This window comes from Pseudonaja textilis, chromosome 4, assembly GCF_049901715.1.
Source record: "Pseudonaja textilis isolate UNSWEBS1 chromosome 4, rPseTex1.2, whole genome shotgun sequence".
Classification (NCBI taxonomy): Eukaryota; Metazoa; Chordata; class Lepidosauria; order Squamata; family Elapidae; genus Pseudonaja; species Pseudonaja textilis.
Window position 1 is genome coordinate 31,474,419 of NC_141993.1, and position 20,000 is coordinate 31,494,418.

General features: G+C 34.3%; 2 protein-coding genes across 14 annotated transcripts in view; one reads left to right on the forward strand and one right to left on the reverse strand.

Moving 5' to 3' along the window:
- Positions 1 to 20,000, forward strand: part of EBF3 (EBF transcription factor 3) — a 209,448-nt gene that overhangs the window by 123,400 nt on the left and 66,048 nt on the right. For all 7 annotated transcript variants that reach the window (XR_015743442.1, XR_015743443.1, XR_015743445.1 and 4 more), the window contains 2 exons: positions 11,963 to 12,044; positions 18,275 to 18,392. Coding sequence is in view for 2 of the 7 variants with exons in the window: in XM_087932521.1 (XP_087788647.1) it covers positions 11,963 to 12,044; positions 18,275 to 18,392 (200 nt within the window). In the remaining 5 variants the exon portion in view is untranslated. The remainder of the gene's footprint in view (positions 1 to 11,962; positions 12,045 to 18,274; positions 18,393 to 20,000) is intronic.
- Positions 13,119 to 20,000, reverse strand: part of LOC148125786 (uncharacterized) — a 9,124-nt gene continuing 2,242 nt past the window's right edge. For 4 of the 7 annotated variants that reach the window (XR_015743450.1, XR_015743447.1, XR_015743448.1 and 1 more), the window contains exons 3-5: positions 15,897 to 15,977; positions 15,045 to 15,270; positions 14,708 to 14,942 (exon numbers count right to left, since the gene is read on the reverse strand). Coding sequence is in view for 1 of the 7 variants with exons in the window: in XM_087932530.1 (XP_087788656.1) it covers positions 14,669 to 14,715; positions 14,863 to 14,942; positions 15,062 to 15,270; positions 15,897 to 15,977 (417 nt within the window). In the remaining 6 variants the exon portion in view is untranslated. Of the gene's footprint in view, positions 14,943 to 15,044; positions 15,271 to 15,896; positions 15,978 to 20,000 lie in introns of all 7 variants that reach the window. The other 3 variants (XM_087932530.1, XR_015743451.1, XR_015743449.1) reach the window with 3 other exon arrangements.

A 20,000-nucleotide genomic window follows, 5' to 3' on the forward strand; every position in this document is an offset into this window, starting at 1 on the left:
TATTAAAGAAAACCCAGTTAAAGAATAATTGTTTTAGGTATGCATGCAGATACCCATGCACCTTGAAAGATATTTTTCTTGGTACAATTTCATCAGTGATAACATAATGCCATATTTTTAAATCAAATAATATATTTAATGTATAAGCCAAGCAATTTTATATTGGTTACTGTGTTTTGGGTTAAATGTTTCTTGTAATTCGATTAAGTAAAGATTAAATCAATATTAGATAACTTATTTATTTATCACTGCAAAAAATCTCCTAGTTCATACAGATTTTTGCAGATTTTAGCATGGTGTGGCAACATATTTGCACTTACCGTTATGTACAGGTAACACATGTCAAAATGCAAACATCTTTCTTCTTACCACTTTGATTTACTGTTCACCATTTATATAAAATATTACATTCTGTATCCTGTGGGGTACCTATGCCCTGATAACATGATCCAGAGGTTACCTAAATAACGAATTGTCAAAAAACTTTCATTAATATGCTTTTGAATTTCATCCTAAGCAATTTTTCTTCAAAACCACAAACTGGGTCTGTGGAGGCAGAACTGAGATTTGTCCAAATGAGATTTGCACTTCGGCATCAAATTAAAACAAAACCCAGATCAATTTAATTTATACAGTATTTAGAATTTTGAAATTCCAGTTGTCATACATAGATTTTTAAGGGAAAATTGCCATAAGTTTAATCTTTTTACCTTCACAAAAACCTCATAACAGGAAAAACACTTTAGCCAGGTTAATTAGGGGAAGTGGAGTGGGGATGTGAGGGGGGAAAAAAACCAATGGAGAATCTTTCCCAGGATCACAAATGTCTCCTCTAGATTGCTGTGTGCATAAGGCTTAAGCTCAGACACATTTGCAGATGAACTGCTTTTACTAGCTTCTCTGAGACATGACATTTGTTCAGAAGATTAGCCAGGTTGTAATGTGTAGCATAATTGCACTGTGCGGATGTCCCAGAAGTGAAAACCTAATTGCTTGACAGGACTATAACTTTGTGGTGTGCTCTCACCTTGTTAGGTCCTTTTCTGATGCAGTTCAAATGAAGTCTGGCCGCAGGTGTGCCTAATTTACCTCGCAACAGAACGTGTTGAATTTAATTGCACAGTGGTTGTTAGGAAAAATTGGTGGGTGGAATATCAAGTGACTCCATATACACTGATAGCAGATGGGTGTTAAGAGGTACTGTGAGCTAAATATATAGGTGAGGTGAGTTAATAAAAGATGTAATTTTGATTTCAAAATAATGAATCCTTGTCATAGATAATGCAGTTTAATTAAGAGGTCATCTGCCCTTTCTTTAGCAATATGTTCAAAGGGAAATCAAGAAGTCTAATGTCAAAATAGTTGATTTTTTAAAAAAAAAATCTAGGAAAAAGTCTAGGAAAATTGATTTCTCCTCCCCCTTCTTTAGACAAGACTCATCCTCCAGAGGACATACAAAAATTTGTCCTTACTTAGTTCTGTATTTAAACAGTCAGCTATTTAAATATAGTTCTTCTATGAGGGCTACCATGTCTGTGGTTTGAAAACTTATTTATGGCCGTCTTGTCATCCTTTAGATCTTTTTCACCCCATTAGTCTCTTGGATAACTAAAAGAATGTCTATGAAAGCACCCAAATCTGCCTACAGATATTGCGAGAAGCTTGGTGTCTTGATTTCTTTCCATCTCCTTTATTAATAGTGACCATAGGAAAATACAGATATGTATTTTCTTCTGTGTGTGAAGTAAACTGTTGTATGAGTGTGTGTGTGTGTGTGTGTGTGTGTGTTGAAGATCTAATCAGGATGGGTACATGCAGTATGTGTTCCCCATACAGTACATACAGTGCTTATGTGGGACACACAGTATGTATATGTTTGTTTGTTTGTTTGTTTATTTATTTATTTGATTTGTCAATCCCTTACAAGATACAGGTATAAGAATAAACATAGTTTTGAATACATGAGATAGATACTTATAAGAAAAATAAAAAGAAACAATAGGACAGGGACGGTAGGCACGATTGGTGCGCTTATGCACTTCCGTCTTTTAAACAGAGGGGGTGGTACAGAAACGAGAAAAATAAATAAAATGTTGGTGTATTTTCATAGTGGAAAATATAGGCCAGGTTGCCGAAGTTCTATTGGGTCACATACCTGGGAAGCTTAGAATGGAGAAGTCAGCATCAATTCAATTTCCCTCATAGCTGATATAGCATTGATGTATTTGGTGATGGTTTCCTCTGTAGAAAGTGGCTTATTACAATATCAAACTAATTTTTTGTTTTATGGGGTTCTCCATCTATGTCAACTTTAGCTCCTTCGCATCAACTTTGGTCCTGATGGACAGCCAACTAGCCAGCCAGGAAATAGTCCCTAGTCCCTATCCCCTTTATATCCATCGATCTGTTCCGCTAGAAATAATAACAGCTTTCCAAACCTCTGTCTATATTTTCAGTATTACATATTGTTTTATTTAAACGGTATCTGGTCTATGTTCATTTTGTTTCATTATTTTTTTATTTTAAACTTTAAACATTTAAAACCACCTCTTAGTCCATTTTGTTCTAAAACTGGGAGAACCTAATTGATGGCTTTATAATGTCTTTATAGTGAGACTGTCAACATTCCATTTAATTCAAACTTTATAAAACTTGGGTTTTTAGGTTGGTGATGTGTTTGGGAGTGTGAGAGAGAAAGTATGTGTATTGTTTCAAGCACCAAGAAAGCAATATTGGTGGTGACTTGGAATGAGTTCAAAATGTATTCTTTATCAAATTCCTCCCATTTTACTGCATTTTACTTAGAGTGCATTTTAATTTAATGATAAATTGAAGCTTCAGCTAGTGTAAAGTGGCAGTAAAAATATAAACTAATACAACCACACTACAGTTCATTAATCCACTTTACATGAAACAGACTTTTACGGTTTGTGTGTTGGAGGATATTAGAATGAGACAGAAGTTAATTATGCTTAATATAGCATAAATAGAAAAAGGAAAAATCTGAATTGTAATCAAATTTCCAAACTCTAGCTATATCAGCTCCCAAAATGAAACTGAAGCCAATTCCAAGTCACCAAATTTCCAAATTCCTAATTATGTTAGCTAACAAAATCAAAATGAAAATAATTCTAAGTAATATTTCCATTTTAAATAACATAAAGTCTCACCTTTCTCTTCTGAGCTGGGGGAGACTTGGATTAATAACTCGACTAGATCATGGTTAAGCTGATACAATTTTATGGTGACATATCTCATCATGAGTTAAAGTCTACACTTAAACATCTCTATGCCTTCATGTCCACTTATATCACAAACAATGTCTTATGGATTACTGAAATAAGTATGAAAGCAGGACAGAATCATAAAATTATGATGAACATGAAGGCCTAGAGATGTTTAAGTGTAGGCTTGAATTCACAATGGCATAATGACACCAGAAAATTGCACCATTTTAACTGTGACCTAGTTAAATTAGAAATATCTATTAAGTTTACTATCATGCTTGGTGCAGAAATTCAAATTAAGGTATCTCTGATGAAAAACTGTTCAGCTTCTGCTTGACTATATATCTAACAATAGAAAACTTATCACTTCTCTTGCCCTTGGTTCTTCTGGCAAACTTTTCTTATTTTTAGAGAATTGTCTTAACATTTAACTTGAACCTGTCTTGATGTAATTTAAGATTATTCTTTGTGTTATACTCAGTTTCTCATGTACTATACCCCTTATGGACTTAAAGGTACTATCCCATCTCTCCTCAGTCATTGTGTCTCTGATAAATTTACCCAGTTTCATAAGATTTAATTTCAAGGCCAGTTCATCTTTGTTGTGCCTACACCTTTTCCAGTTTCTCTGACTCCTTAATGTATGATAACCAAATTAAATGCAGTACTTGAGCTGGGATCCGATCAAACCTATATAAAGTAGTTTTCACCATAATGTGGAAATGATGTGGCTACTTCTAAAACATCATGAATGTCTCACGTAGGAGATTTTTTAAAAAAAATCTAGGTTCAAATTCTCACCTATTTTGAAGACTATAGGCAAATATACCAGTCTCCCACATAACAATCACATGTGCTTCTGTTCAGATACAAGAGTAAGGTCAGTAACCCTTCCTTTGCTATGCTGCCCCTTGTGTCACCATGGCATCTGGCACTCGTAAACCTAATTATCAGAAATTTTAGTCTTCTTTCTGAAATTACAGTCTTACAAGGTTGCCAAGTTTCTTGCAGTCACTGAGGGATGCAGAAGCTGGGTAATATCCTCTTCTCATTATTAATACTTTCAGGACTTGTTTTTGTTTGTTTGTTTTAAATCATACCTGTTTTATTGAGACTTTTTATTGTTCTGAATTTTAAATTCTGTATTTGTGTGTCTGAGAATGTAAATAAATGCATTCTATTGTGTTTCAAGGATCACTTACTTCCATTGTTACTAACTCTCCCATTAGGTTGGGTAGCAGGGCAAGCTCTGAGTCCTGTCAATCAGGCAGAAGCTGGGAATTGTGCCTTTTCTGTAGTTGTGCTGTACTGTCCAAGATTAGCTAGGCCTCGTCTCTGCTCACTTTTTAGAAAGACTTTTAAGATTTGGCTGTTTTCCGGGACAAGGTGATTGCGAAAGTAACTCAGCCCATGCTATTGGTGAATGGTGTCTTCAACAGACACTTGAGATGGGTAGCTATATAAATCTATTTGAATAAAATAGAAATAAAAAGTTCTGTTTATAAAGTCTCTAATTGCATTTGCCATTTTGAGGGTCATATCACACTGCTCACTTTTATTTTTCATATTTTCACTGTTTTCTGAGCCTCTATATCAGCTTCTTCTTTTTGTTGGTATGATCTTACATTTTTTTCTTCTTAAGTTAATTACAATTGAGCTTTTAGTTGTTGTCACTTTTTTTTACATGGATAAAATCAGCACTGGAGCACCCAGACCAAGAAAAAGATTAAAAAGATTCAGAGACAGGCAATTAAAATTTTTTAAGAGTTTCAGTATTTAAAAAAAAACATATTTAAGCTATTCCTTTATCCTGTGCAAGGTAGCAAAAACCCTCTAGACCTGTCCAACTGTCTTGTAGAACTAATATGTTTTATTACTTTTGAAATATACATGTCATTTATTAAGAGGATCAACTCAAAAATCCAATAGTGCAGGTAAACTATCTGTATCTACTAGCTTCAGAAAAAAAGGTATAGTTATAATTCAAACTAAGAGAGACAGAATTGAGGGAACAATGAAAATACATTACAAATCAGTTAACTCCATCACTATGAAAGGGATGGAAGTGACAAAAGAAAATAATTATAAATCATTATAATTACACATCTTAACTTTTTTTTCTTCTTCATCAGAGTGAGAAGATACTGAGTGTCCCATGTTCTTATTTGCAGCATTTTCTGCTGGTGCAATAATTATATAGATCATGTACAAAAAGTATACGGAATATTTTATATATACAATATAAATGACATCTTTGGTCGTTTTTGACTTTAGTTCAATTCTGCTATTTCACTGTTCCCAAATCAAAGTCATTATTAATAGGTTGAATGTTTATCTTGCTTTCGCTCTCAGATTTATAATATATGATTATTTTACATGTTGCACAAAGTATTTAGTCATTTTTCTTCTATCGGTTTTTTTTCTTTTCTTTAGAGCAACAGATCATGTAGACAGAATGTGATTAGCTACAATTATTTTAAACTAACCTTTTTCTCAAGAGGAATAGTAGGTGGACAAGCTTAATTTTTCATATGGAGAAGGTACCATTGAATAAAACATACCAGTATGAAGGGAAAACAATTCTTGAAATGTGGACCTTTAGTGGGAGAGGAGGCGCAGACCTACATGTGGTCCAAGTAATCTTTGACTTTTGACCAATTTGTTTAATGAGTTACAATGGCACTGAAAAAAAAGTGACTCATGACTGGTCCTCATACTTATGACCATTTCAGGATCCCCATGCTCACGTAATTGAAATTTGAGCACTCGGAAACTAGCATGTCCCCACAATGGTGGCAGCAACCCAGAGTTACATGATTGCCATTTATGATGATCCCAGAGTCCTGGAAGTCGCAGTCCCAACTACTTATCCTTGAAAATGAATCTATAATATTGAGCATGGGAATTTATTTTCTTTCCTAAAGTTTACAAGAGAGTTTGGGTGGTAAAAAAAGGCATTTCATCTTGAGCCTCCTAATTCTATTCTCAATTCCCTTTTCAGAATATGGTAAGATGTTTAGGGCCTTATTCGAGATAAGTGTAAAATAATGATTTAGAAATTATTAATTAAAATAAGAGGAAGCTCCTTTTCTCTTAATAATCTATCCTCTTCCAAAGGCTTTTTGACCTCAGCCTTTCATAAATTACATTCGCTGTCCTGCATATTTTTCTAATTTCTATAATAAGTTTCATATTTCTACCATTTCTGCAAAAATTGGTACATGGCAAATCTGTCTAGTTAATCACTAAGTACTGACACCCACTTGATAGCCCATAATAACATATTGTAATTAATGAATAAATTATGATGATCTGTTCACAGCAATGTGCAGCTGCAGCTGCAAGTTCTTTAGCTAAAGTTCTTTCCAAGAATCTATTTTTTATTCTTTATTATTATTATTATGAGAAATCTATTATCAAATGATAGGGCAAGAAAAATAGATTATGTTTGATAAGGAAATAGATCAAAAGGTTGAGCAGAAACTGAAGAAGAGAAGAGAATTCTTTATTGGCCAAGTGTGATTGGACACACAAGGAATTTGTCTTGGTGCATATGCTCTCAGTACATAGAAGAAAAGATACATTCTTCAAGAGTCAAGAATCACAACACTTAATAATAGTCATAGGGTACAATAAGCAATCAAATCATACTAGGAAACAGTCAATATAAATCGTAAGATACAAGAGACGAAGTTACAGTCATACAGTCATAAGTGGAAGGGTGATAAGGAGTGATGAGAAGATTAATAGTAATAGTAATGCAGACTTTGTAAATAGCTGGACAGTGTTGAGGGAATTATTTGTTTAGCAGAGTGATGGCGTTTGGGGAAAAACGGTCCTTGTGTCTAGTTGTTCTGGCGTACAGTGCTCTATAGCGTCGTTTGAGGGTAGGAATTGAAACAGTTTATGTCCAGGATGTGAGGGGTCTGTAAACATTTTCACAGCCCTCTTTTTGACTCATGGAGTATACAGGTCCTCAATGGAAGGCAGGTTGGTAGTAATTGATTTTTCTGCAGTCCTAATTATTCTCATAAGAGATTTCTCTAAGGATAGGGCTCAGAAACAAACACCCTTCCACTGTGAGTCAACATCAAGCAAAGGGAGAATTAACCACAGTGTATATCTTCCTACAGATTTGTCTAAGGGCAGTTATTCTTCTCCAATAAATGCTTTTTCAAATTATTCTCAATATTTATCTTTTTGAAACACCTGCAGAAAAAGGATAGGGTGTGGGCAGAACTGACATAGGAAAAAAGTTCATCAGATTTATTTTTTTTCCTCTGAATATTTCAAGTGAAAGGAATCAATATGAATTCTCATAGACACTGACATATTGATTATGATTTCAAAAAGCAAGGAATTCACTTCTAAGCCTGGGTTGCTATATGTATTCAAAAAAACTGTTTTCTTGGTCATTGAGTAAGAAGTCAAGAACAAAAAGCCCAGTTAATTTGTACGATTCCTTCTTTTCCTATTGCATTTTGTTAAATTTTGGAAAATGCCACAACTCAGTGATGGAATAGATGCTTCATGCTCAATTATAGTCCATATAGATATTTGACTTTTTAAATTGAAAAATAACATACCAAGTTTTCGAAAACTGCTTTAAGACCAGACAATACTTAACTGTGCTTAATTGTATAAGTGTTGCATTAAAATTTGTTGAATATAAAATTTGATTGAGTTTCAAAGTAGTTGAGTACCAAGGTACCACTATACAGATGTTTTTACTTACTTATTTATTTATTTTTGTCAATTGCTTACAAGATAATAGGTATAAATAAAAACATAGTTATGAATACATGGATACTTATAAGAAAAATAAAAAAATAAAAGAAACAATAGGACAGGGACAGTAGGCACGTTGCTGCTCTTATGCACACCCCCTATAGAAAAGGGGTGAGGTCAATAGTAAACAGTCTAAGGTTAAAGTTTTGGGGGTTTGGGGAAGAAACCACAGAGTCAGGTAGAGTATTCCAGACATTGACCATTCTGTTGCTGAAGTCGTATTTCCTGCAATCAAGTTTGTTGCGATTAACCTTGAGTTTGTATCTATTGTTTGCTCTTGGTTGTTATGGTTGAAGCTGAAGTATTCATTGACAGGTAGGACATTGGAATATGATTTTATATACTATACTTAGATCGGACCGAAGGCAGCGTAGTTCTAGGTTTTCTAGTTCTAGAATTTCTATTCTGGTGGTATAAGGTATTCTGCAACAAGTAGAGGAGTGGACAACTCTTTTTGTGAAATATTTCTCAACTGTGTTAATATCAGATACGTAATGTGGGTTCCAGACTGATGAGCTGTATTCGAGTATTGGTCTAGCAAATGTTTTGTATGCTCTAGTTAGTAGTGTAATATGACCAGAGAAAAAGTTATGTAAGATTAGGTTAACAACTCTTAACGCCTTTTTGGCTATGTAGTTACAGTGGGCTCTAGCACTTAGATCATTGAGTACATAAGTACTCCAAGATCCCTTTCAGAGTTTGGATCATCAACAAGGTCTTGACTATTCAGCCTGTATTTTATTTTCTGATTATTATTTTTTTGCCAATATGTAGGACAGAGCATTTATTTGTTGAGATTGGAAGTTGCCATTTGTTTGACCATTCTGATACATAGTCAAGGTCTTTTTGAAGGGTAGCAGTATTGTCTGTGGTGTTTTTAATAGCTTTACATCATCGGTGAAGAGAACACAGTTGCTCTTGATATGATCACAGAGGTCATTTATGTAGAGTATGAAAAGAGTTAGTCCTAGAACACTGCCTTGGGGAACACCACTGTTAACAGGTACAGAATTTGATAGGACGCTCCCAATTTTGACCATTTATTGTCTGTTTGACAGGAATGCTTCTATCCAGTTATCCAGGTGTCCTGATATACCATAAATTATAGTTTTAGGAGTAGATTGTCATGTACCACTGAATCAAAGGCTTTACAGAAGTCTATGTAGATTGCGTCTATTGCATTGCCCGGATGATTACTTGCCATCTGTGCTATTGCCAGGTATTGGATTCACTGATGCCCACCATTAAAAACTTCTGCAGATATTCTTCAGGCCAGGAACTTGATTTCAGGAAAAAACATTACATCATCATCATCATCATCATCATCATCATCATCATCATAAAAATGACAATGTTCACAGCAAATGAGATGATTATGATATTATGATATTATTATTATTGCTATTGTTGTTGTTGTTGTTATCTGAGCCTGGTACAGGACCCTTCCCTACCTATGTCTTGAGACTGTAAAGATCAAGACGGGGAATCTTGCAAGCATATTGCCTTTCAGATTCATTCATTCATTCATAAATTCATTCATTCATTCATTCCTGGTACCTTCAAATTTGGGTTGATGCCTAGCGACTGCCTGGACAAGTCACTGCCATTTGGGGAGGGCAAGATTTTGGAAGTGGTTTGCCAGTGCCTCCTTCTATAGGGCTGAGAAAGAATAACTGTCTCAAGATCATCTAGTGGGTTTCACATTTAAGGTGGGACTAGAACTCATAAACCTCTATGTTTCTAGCCTGATGCCTTAATTGCTACACCAAACTGATTCTTGCCTTTCAAAATGTCCCACCCTTGTTTACATTGTCCCCCCCCCCCCCAGCATTTTCTAGGAATGATTATTGGGCTTTACAAGGTCCTCCTCACCATGGTTTGGATTAGATGACAGCATTTGTTTATGGCCATTTAAAGAGTTGGGACTTTCTCCCCAGGGATTGTCCAAATGCATCAAATTTTGATGCTCAGATTTTATAAGTATAGATATGTCAAACACATTTCAGTGGCTGACCACTTAGCTTCTTCAGTTGCTCTACTATGAATGTGACAGTTGTGATATAACTCATGGATTTATTCAGAAATGTGGAAGGGTCAGGAGGATTAATAAACAATTAAATACTGTTTATATTGTTGTGAACCCCAGGAAATCAAAATGCCTACATTTCTTAATGGAGAATTAGGCATTTTCTGTGGTTGTGTTGTAGTAGCATAATTTGTTTCTTATATTGTTACATTTTGATGCAATAAGTAGAAGCTAAAACATATATTGGTTTGGAAAACACAACTTCCACTCATTTACTGAATCTTGCGTGGATCAGTGTCCTTCCTTAATTTTGACATTTTGAACCGAGTATGGCTTATTTTAAGATTAAATGTTAGGAAATGTACGTATGTATGTATGTATGTATGTATGTATGTATGTATGTATGTATTGCATTTATGTGGCTCACGCTATGTTACTCTGAATGGCATATCCCCCCCAAAAGGGTGTTTGTGGTTATTAATGTCACAAGTATCAAAACAATTCCCTTACACATACACACACTACTAAAATGTGAAATGTACAGGTCTATTTTCAAAAAATTAAAACAATCCTACTAATTACAGTAAACATTTTTTTGTAAGAACCACAACATGAAAGAAAGTTGGGTAAATTGGCAATAACTGTTTTTTTTCTTAAGGTCAAGTGAAGCAAGAGACAAAGTTTTTATTCAGATTGTGGTAAAGGAAGGAAATCCTAAGGTTGCCCTTCCATTATAGTCATGGTGAAAATCCTGTCTTCTCATATCTAGTTTTAATTTAAAAGAATTCAGTTAGCCAGCAGATTGGATCAGTTAATGTTGCAGGAGGTTGCAGAGTTCCAGACTGATGACTTAACTTTAGCAAAATATGGAAATCATCTAAAGCTTTTGGCCAGAAAATGTCTTCCATAAAAAAATGGACAGCCTTAAAAGTTTAGGTTTATAGCCTGGACTCTATGCTGCATTATTTCTCAGTCAGCTCATGCCTATATGTTGGTCACATTATTAGCAGTGCTTTATGATGTTCCTGAGGTAAAGGAAGCTAGTTTTATGGAAAGTAAAATGACTAGAAAATCATACCTTCTGGGTTTCCAGAATGGAGGCCTCTGAGTTAAGGAGATCCTGGCTTATATGTTGTTGTTGATTCAGCTGATAGATTTACTGTGTTAGGATTTAGCTGGCATTCAGGGTTATTAAAAACACACACACACACCAGTTCTCAATTTGCCTTCTCCATCAGGAATTGCTAAAGTAATTATAAATTAAAAGTTTTGGTTATTTCTTTGTTTTACGTTTGAACTTTGAATGCTGAAAATTTTGGAGACTTCTTCATAGGGACAAACCCCTTCTGAATGAAAGAAACTCAATTCATTTTTCCATATATTTCAGGAAGCAGATTTCATACTGTGTAGGCAATTGGGCCAGAATCTATAATTCTTCTTGACTAAAGCATGTAGAAAAATGTAAGATTCTATAACAATTTAAAGTAGTCCAGATGTTCATTTTATGTTGGTTTCTGTTTCTATACTAATACAATATATTTCAGATAAAATTAATCTTGCTGAATTATTTGGGACTTATTCTTGAATACGGAGATATAAAATTGTAGATATTCTGAAATCTGAATCATGACTGCATCTGAATAAGCATTATTAGGATTGCAATATTAATATTATTAAACCAATCTGCACTGAATTGCATCTTTTGATGGTCAAGTCCATCCTTTGTGCAAATAAAGGATGTTCATATATATTGTTGCTATAAGAAAAGTCTTCAGTTTAGATGTATTACCATTTTACAGTAATACAATGAGTACATTTTCAGCTATCCATCACTTGCAATTTGTAGCAACATGTTACATGCTTAAACATTTATTCTTAATGGCTGATTTTTCTAACCAATTCTAATTTTGTATTTTTGTAGATTTTTTCTAAAGTTTTTCCTCAAGTGCAATCAAAACTGTTTGAAGAATGCAGGAAACCCACGAGATATGCGAAGATTCCAGGTACAGTTTTAAAAAAGAATTAAAATTACATTCAGAGGATTTGTAAGGATTTTTACAGAGGGAAAGCCTATTATTTTATTTCAGTAGTACATTCACTTTGGAAAGAACACTCAAGGTAGCAAATTTAACCAAGGTTTGTCATTTCCCTCGTAATTATTTTCTAATTTAATTGCAATTTATATTTTCAGTTGTCCTTCAGGAGAGAAACAGAAACTTCAATCTTGTTCTTTAAACTCCTATTTTAGTTATTTCTCTTATGAAAATCTGAATAGACCTAAGCAGGAATAATTCTCCTTGCAACAAATTCTAAGAACTTATAAATATCTGATAATAATTTTTCTACCTTCAGAACTTTGTCTATGCTATTGAATTACTGTATTTTTCACAAAAAATGTGATAAAATATAATTTCTATAGAAAAAAATAGAATTTCTTGAATGTTGGATTCATCACTGTAATTTTTATGTAGTATTTTTTAAATATTGATATGAGAGAAGTAGAATTGTTTTCCAAATCTACCTTGGTAAATCCAAACAACTATAGAACAGTTTATGCCTTAATAGATAATTAATTTCACTAAGTGGGAGAAATTAAGAGAAATATTAAAAAATAACATAATAGACCAACAGCATTATCAAAGACTATAGCAGAGGACAGATATGCATAATTTCCTAATTCAATAAAACTATTCATTCTGCCATAAATACTAGTATAGGAAATAAAAAAGCAACACTTTGTGAAGTCTTCATTTTCATGCATCTTAGGTTTATGTCTTATTGATAATAATGATCCATTGAAACACATAGAGTGCTGAATTGGTTGAATTGTCAGTACAATTATCCATAAAATGAAGCATACAGATGGTCCTTGATTTAGAACCCTTGGGCCTGGAATTTTGGTTATAATTCAGGGCAGTTGATAAGCATATCATCACATGACCTAATTTGATTTTATAACCATTTTTACAACTGTCATATTGAACCACATAGATATTAAGCTAATCCAGCATATGCAATGAGCATTTTTTGCAGTTTCCTTTTTTTTAAAATAGTTTTTTTATTTTTAAACACAAACATACACCTACAAAAACATAAAAATATAAAATCCTCTTCCATTTTATAAACATACACTGTGTCAGTTGGTTATGTATCTTTTGTGCTATACTTTTGTAATCATTTACTCACAATTTATATCAGTCTTCACATTGTCAAACTAACATATGTTTATATATTTATCAGTTATTAATCATGCATGACTAAACTATTTATTCCATCGTTTTATATGAAATGTTCCAAGTTTTATCTTAAAATTTATGTTATACTTTCAACCAGTGGTTATATATATCTATATTATGGAAAATGGCAAAAAAAAAAGTTGCCAATCGTCATCATATGACCACAGGATCTTGCAGCTTGTTATAAATGTGAGCTGGTTGCTTAAAGCCTGGCCTGTAGTCACATGACCACAGGGAGGGACAATGTGGTGGCCTAGAGGTGGAGCTCTCATCTCACAATCAGGAGGCTGTGAGTTCGATCCCAGGTAGAGGCTAATATTTGGAATAGACTCTACTGATAGAGCAGAGGGTCGGACTAGATGACCTCCAAGGTCTCTTCTAACTCTGTTACTCTATGTCTAAATGCCACATTTTACAATGGTTGGAAATGCTAATACAGATTTTAAAGCACCCTTTCCAAGGCTGTAGTAACTTTGAATGATCTCAGTGACTAATCATTAAGCGAAGACTCCTTGTGTTAAATACAGTTCTAACTGAAGATTTTACCTTTACTTTTTTTTCCAATTGGTAGACCTACCAAATACATTTTAAAGGAAAGATAAAATCTTTGAAATTGGCATTCGCTTGAATTTAAAACCTGGAATTCGTAGAAATATCCACTTGTCTCACCAGTCATAGGTAATCATATAGCTGCAACAGAACTCCTAGAAAGTCTTCCTTCAGCTTCCATAGAGAATAAGCTGGCTTCTTACAATGTTTAAGTAGATTTAACAGGATGTCAGATCTTAAACAAGATTTTAAATCTGTTTTAAAAATATATGTGTCAGCAGTTTCATTAGATGCATTGCAAAAAGGAGCTAACCAAATGAAATTAAGGAGAATGCAAATGTATTTTTGTGGACAACACCATCTCTCCCCTCCCCACTATTATCATTACTCTGTGACATATTTGTAGTGCCTATTTTAAAGACATTATCCTTTAAAAATTATATTTTGGGTCTATCAATTAGGGGAAAAAATTGAGACAAAAATTTGGCTTAGAACTGTACTTAATATGTTTCATTCTATGGACAATTGTTGTGACAGTTCAATTCTGGAACGGGTGTACTAATCACCTTATAACTCACGAAAGCTAAAAACCACTAGCCTGATAAGGTAGGGATGGAATTAAAAATGTTGTAAATAGTTAACAGTGTGAGTCCCTTAAAATGGATAACCTAGACAAACAATACAGTCTGTGCATGTGGTGGTTTTTTTTTTTTTTTTTTTTTGGAGGGAGGGTTGTTTTGCTTTACTTTCTTTTTTCCTGAGAAAACAGTGCAGGCTGCAGAATCACAGGCTTCTAGAGAAACACCCTCAGGCTTTTCTCAAGGGGAACACAGATGGCTGCCTCAGAGGAGGCCGAATATACAGGAGAAGGTGCTATAATAGCTGATAGCTAATTAGAGCATGTGGAAAAAAACAGGATCAAAGGTGAAAATACAAAATACAAAATATTGAAAATACAAAAGAATTTACATCTGATGCCCTGTACTCCCTGGTTTCCAAAGGGAAAGTATATATTGCATTAATTTATCTGTGATACCATTGTAAGTTCTTCCTTTCTTTTCTTTCAAGACACCATGTGATTTTGTCAATGTGCCCAGAACCTTCCCCAATCTTGTACTAGAAAAAAAGAAGGGGTCCATTAGAAAAAGAAACACAGAAATAACAGTACAGGAGTCGAGAAACATTTTTAAAAATTGATATGTTAGATTAATATACTACCTTAACTACAGACTCACAACAATCCTGTAAGGTAGCAGTCTCCATCTTTTCTGGCTCCATGGACCGGTGCCGGCAGTGGCAGTTGGGGAGGGATAGTTTTGCGCATGCGGTCTAGATCTTGTGCATGTGCAAATGAAGTTTCGCATGCCCTCCTGCTGCTTGGGTGGGCCAGTTCCCTACAGGCCACGGACCTGTAACGGCTGTGAACTGGTATTGGGGACCCCTGCTGTAAGGTATTTGGATACAGAACAAGGGTGTGGTTCCATTCATTTCATCTCTCTATGAGTATCCATGGTTGAAGATGCTCACCCCATTCTTAAGAGGTCCTTAAAGGGGGCGTGCATAAGCGCACTAGCGTGCCTACCATCCGTCTTACTGTGCCCATTTATCTGTATTTATTTCCTTTGTTCATGTTTATGTTCATATCTATACTTGTTATCTTGTACATGTTTGACAAACAAAATTAATAAAATAAAAATAAAATAAAATCTGGATTTTTTTAAAAAAATCCAAAACCTTAGCTACTATACACATTGTTCTCACTGGATTTTCTGTCTCAGTTTTTTAATATAATTTTCTAAATTTAATTTGTAGACTTATAAGCACATATAAAATCCTTACAATCTATACAATGTATGAAAGTATCTTATCTTATAAGTGTACATGTGAATGCAATCGGAAAGGCTTTTCATTATAATGATAATTAATTATTAGAATGGCATCTAACATCTAATGGATAGGTGTTAATGCAAGAATTTTCAATTTTGCAAATATTCATTTTAAAATTTATTTACTTATTTTAAAATTCATTTAAAAATTTGTGCTAAGAAACAGTCTGGAAGCCTTATTCACCATTTTCCTGTGGTTGACACAGCAATAGCAATAGACAGGGTTGGATCTATTTAGTTCTGGTTGGTCAATGTGCTTCTGAAGCTGGAAATAGAAGAGTTCCAATTAAAGATAAAAAAGGAAAAGTCATTGTCATGGTAGAATAAATCGACATATGATTTAAGTTGATTATGACTACTTTCTGCATTAGAAGTGACTGAAGACATTTCTGATATTCCTAATCAATATGCTCTTTTCAGCTACAGAAAACATTAGTTATCAGGCATTAAGAATGCATTCAATCAATCAGAATAGAACTGGATGGGACCCTTCTACTCTAATCAAGCAGGAGACCCCATACCATTTCAGACAGGTGGCTGCTCAGTCTTTTCTTAAACTCCAGTGATGAAGGGTCTAGAACTTCTGAAGGCAATCTGTTCCACCAGTTAATTGTCCTCGCTGTTTGGAAGTTTCTCCTTAATTCCAGGTTTCTTCTCTCCTTGATTAGTTTCCAACCATTGTTTCTTGTCTTGCCTTCTGGTGCTTTGGAAAATAAGTGGTCCCACTCTTCCTTGTGGCAGCCCCTCAAATACTGGAATACTTCTATTATGCCATACTTAATTCCTGCAACCATTCTTCAAATGTTTTTTTTTCTCCAGGCCCATCTTAGTTGCTCTTGTCTACACTTTTTCCAAAGTCTCAACATCTTTTTTTGTAATGAGGTGACCAAAAAGTAGTTGCAATACTCCAGGTGTGGTCTTACTAAGGATTTATAAACTGGTATGAAAACTTCACATTTTGACTGCTGCTGCACACTGCTGACTCATGTTTAAGTGATCATCCACTAGGACTTCGAGGTCCCTCTCACAATTATTGTTTTTGAGCCAGGTTTTGCCTAATCTGTACTTGTATCTTTGGTTTTTCCCGCTAGGTGTAATACCTTGTTTTTCTTCACATTAAATTTCATTGTGTTCGATAGGGCCCATTATTCAAGTCTGTTAAGATCTTTTTGGATCCAGAACTTGTCTTCTGTGGTGTTGGCTATTCCCCCCCCGCCCCCGCCCGCCCTCCCCCCCAGCTAAGTGTCATCTGCAAAGAACTTCTGAAAGTTCTTTGGAGAGCGATTAATCCCTTCTCCCTTTGGGGATCAGTTCTGTTTGGTGAATTTTGAATTGTTCTGATATAGATGTGCAAATCTAACATAGCTTAATCTCCTCCTGGTTCTTTTCATAGCATTTTGTGAATCTTTTTTATTTTCCTGACAAGGACGAAAAACAGAAATTTAGAATTTTCATGAAATATGATTCTGATAATTGAGTGGGGAAAGAAGTGAGGAAATATTTGGATCTGAGGAGATCCAATGGTCTCCTGAATCTCACCAGATGTGAGATAATTGTATGTAGCTAGAAAGGATATTTCTGTACTGCATGCAGAAAGCATATTCTTTAAAAAAAAACAGAAAGAAGATGAAGGACATCTCCTTATGTCTGTTTTTACCCTGCTAACTAATTTGTTAGAACATTCATATTTTATGATATTTTTATGATGCGCTAGAATAGCTGCAATCATATAATCTCAAGGAAGGTGTTAAGATCTATTCTGGATTTCTTTTTCTCAGATTATAAGAAGCGCCAAAAAAGTGAGTTGCATGAAGAAGCTAAAAGGCTGAATTTATAAAAACAAAGACATCCTTTGTCCCAAAATATTTCTATAATATGAGACAAATTATATCAGGCCCAGTAATGGTAATGTTTATTACAGTGAGATGGAGGGCCATTTCTTTTTTTCCTTTTCAATCTTTAAATGAGGCAATTCTTCTATTTTTGGAAATTCCTTGTCCCATAACACCTATTTATAAGATTGCTTTCTAAATACGATAGCAAAAATGACCTAAAGATCATTTCTGAAGAGAAAAGCAGAAAGTTACACATAGCTACTGATTTATGAAGTATTTTCCCATTTGACTTGGAGTGCTCACAATTCTTCATTTGAAGACAGTCTCAAGTGTACAAATTTTAATTAGATAAACTATCTAATCAATATATCAACAGATCAATCAAAACAGTAGCTTTTAAAATGAGTGGTTAGAGGGGTGTTTCTGAAACAAATGACTAGAAGAATATTTTCCTAGAATTGAATTCATTTGTTAGCATAATAGGAGATTAAACTCTAATTAGTGTGGAGAGTGTTGAGGAAGGGAGGTGAATTGTGTGTAGGAAAATCTCCAGTGATAGCCAAAAAAGAGAGAGTGAATTGCATCTATGAATAACATTGTGTTCAAAATAGCATACTACATTATACCTTTTTTCAGCATGATGTTTATTGCAATAGGTGCACCCCACTTTTAGAATCTGTATGCTTCAAAAAAAAGAATGTCTTTCTTTTCTTTCTTTCCCTCCCAGGTTGTTGTATCAACAACAGTCAATGTGGATGGCCATGTTCTGGCTGTCTCAGACAACATGTTTGTACACAACAACTCCAAACATGGAAGGCGGGCTCGCCGCCTTGACCCCTCAGAAGGTACGGCCCCTTCTTATCTGGAAAATGGTAGGCACACATTTACATGGCTTTTTAATTTGCAATGTTTTCTTTGCCCCATTTTTTTTTCTGCACACCACCATATTTATTTATTTTTCATGGTTTCTTTGTCCTCCGGATTCATCCCATTAAAATGCATTAGCTTTTCTGATTCCACTTTAAAAAGAAGGTTGTTCCTTCTTTATTTGCTTTTGACTTAGAATTTCTTACAACATCTGCAATATTCAGCCCTTTTCTATTCTTTTCTATTTATTTGCTAACAGCTTTTTCAGTTTTAGTTCGATTTTTCTTTTACTTTGGCTTTTTTGAAATCATTATGAATGTAAGTTTGCACAGAACCTTAAAACCTGATCAATGGTAGTTTTTGTGAAGAATTTACTATGACTTCACTCAACTCACTGGGCTGGGCCTTAATGCAGCATATTAAGGCACTATGTCTCTTTATTCTCTGCCCCCCCCCCTTAAAAATGTTAGAAAAAGGTAATTTCAATTCTCTAAAATAAAACATTGTCAACCACTGCAGGTTGCATATTCAAGCATCTAACATCTGATATTTATCTAGGATTTACTTAAGGCCAAATCCAATCCCAGTTACTTTTATTGAAAGAGCCACTGATACCTAACAAATCTGTAGAGTAATAATGGATATATTTCTAATAGTATAAAGCAATACATGTTACATTTTACTGAAATAGAGATAACATTTCCCCCAAATAATTTATATTTAAAATAGAAAAGTTGTCACTGACAATGTAGTAATGGTTTTCAGATAATACATATCAGAGGTTTTTTTTCCTGCCTAATCTTCCTTTGGGAGCTGAAAACATATTAAAGTCAGCACTGCTTTCTTTTCATGTAAGAACAGTGTTTATTTATACCGTTAATAGGCCACTTTTTGCCACATATATGATCTTCCACAGCAGAATAAATAATACAATAAAAATCAAGAGACATGATGCTAATCCTTAAACTACAGAAATAACAAACATGGAAATAACTGCTTGAAAAATAAAAGATTTATAGCTTTTCAGAACAATAAAAAAATGTGGGGCACCTGAATGTCTTGGGAAAAACAATTTCAGGGATTCAGGCATCACAACCAATATTTTGTTAACATTGAAACAGAAATGCAAAAATACCATTAATGGAGAATAATTAGTTGACCTAATGTTGAGTTATAAGCTACTTGGGCAAGAAATTAAGATCTTCTGCAAATAATAACTATTTTATCTACCTTAATATATCAGTAGGTTGATCCAAAGGTGCTTTTTTCAAGAGGCAACTGGACTTTCTGGTTTTTCTTCGAAGAGATTTCATTACTCATTCAAGAAGCTTCTTTAGCTCTGACTGGATGGTGGGAAGTGGATGAGAAGCAAAACATCTTTAAAGTAAAACCAGAAAATCCAGTTGTCTCTTGAAAAAAGCACCTTTGGGACAACCATGATCTGGATGACTGAGAATCTCCATAGACATTAGTAGGCTGAATTGAGCTATATGTCCTTGCCACTTGGGACAGAACAAGAGTTCTCTCTTCCATGTTCCCTGCATCTTAAAATAAAAATTAATACAGAGAGTCAGCAAATTGCAAAG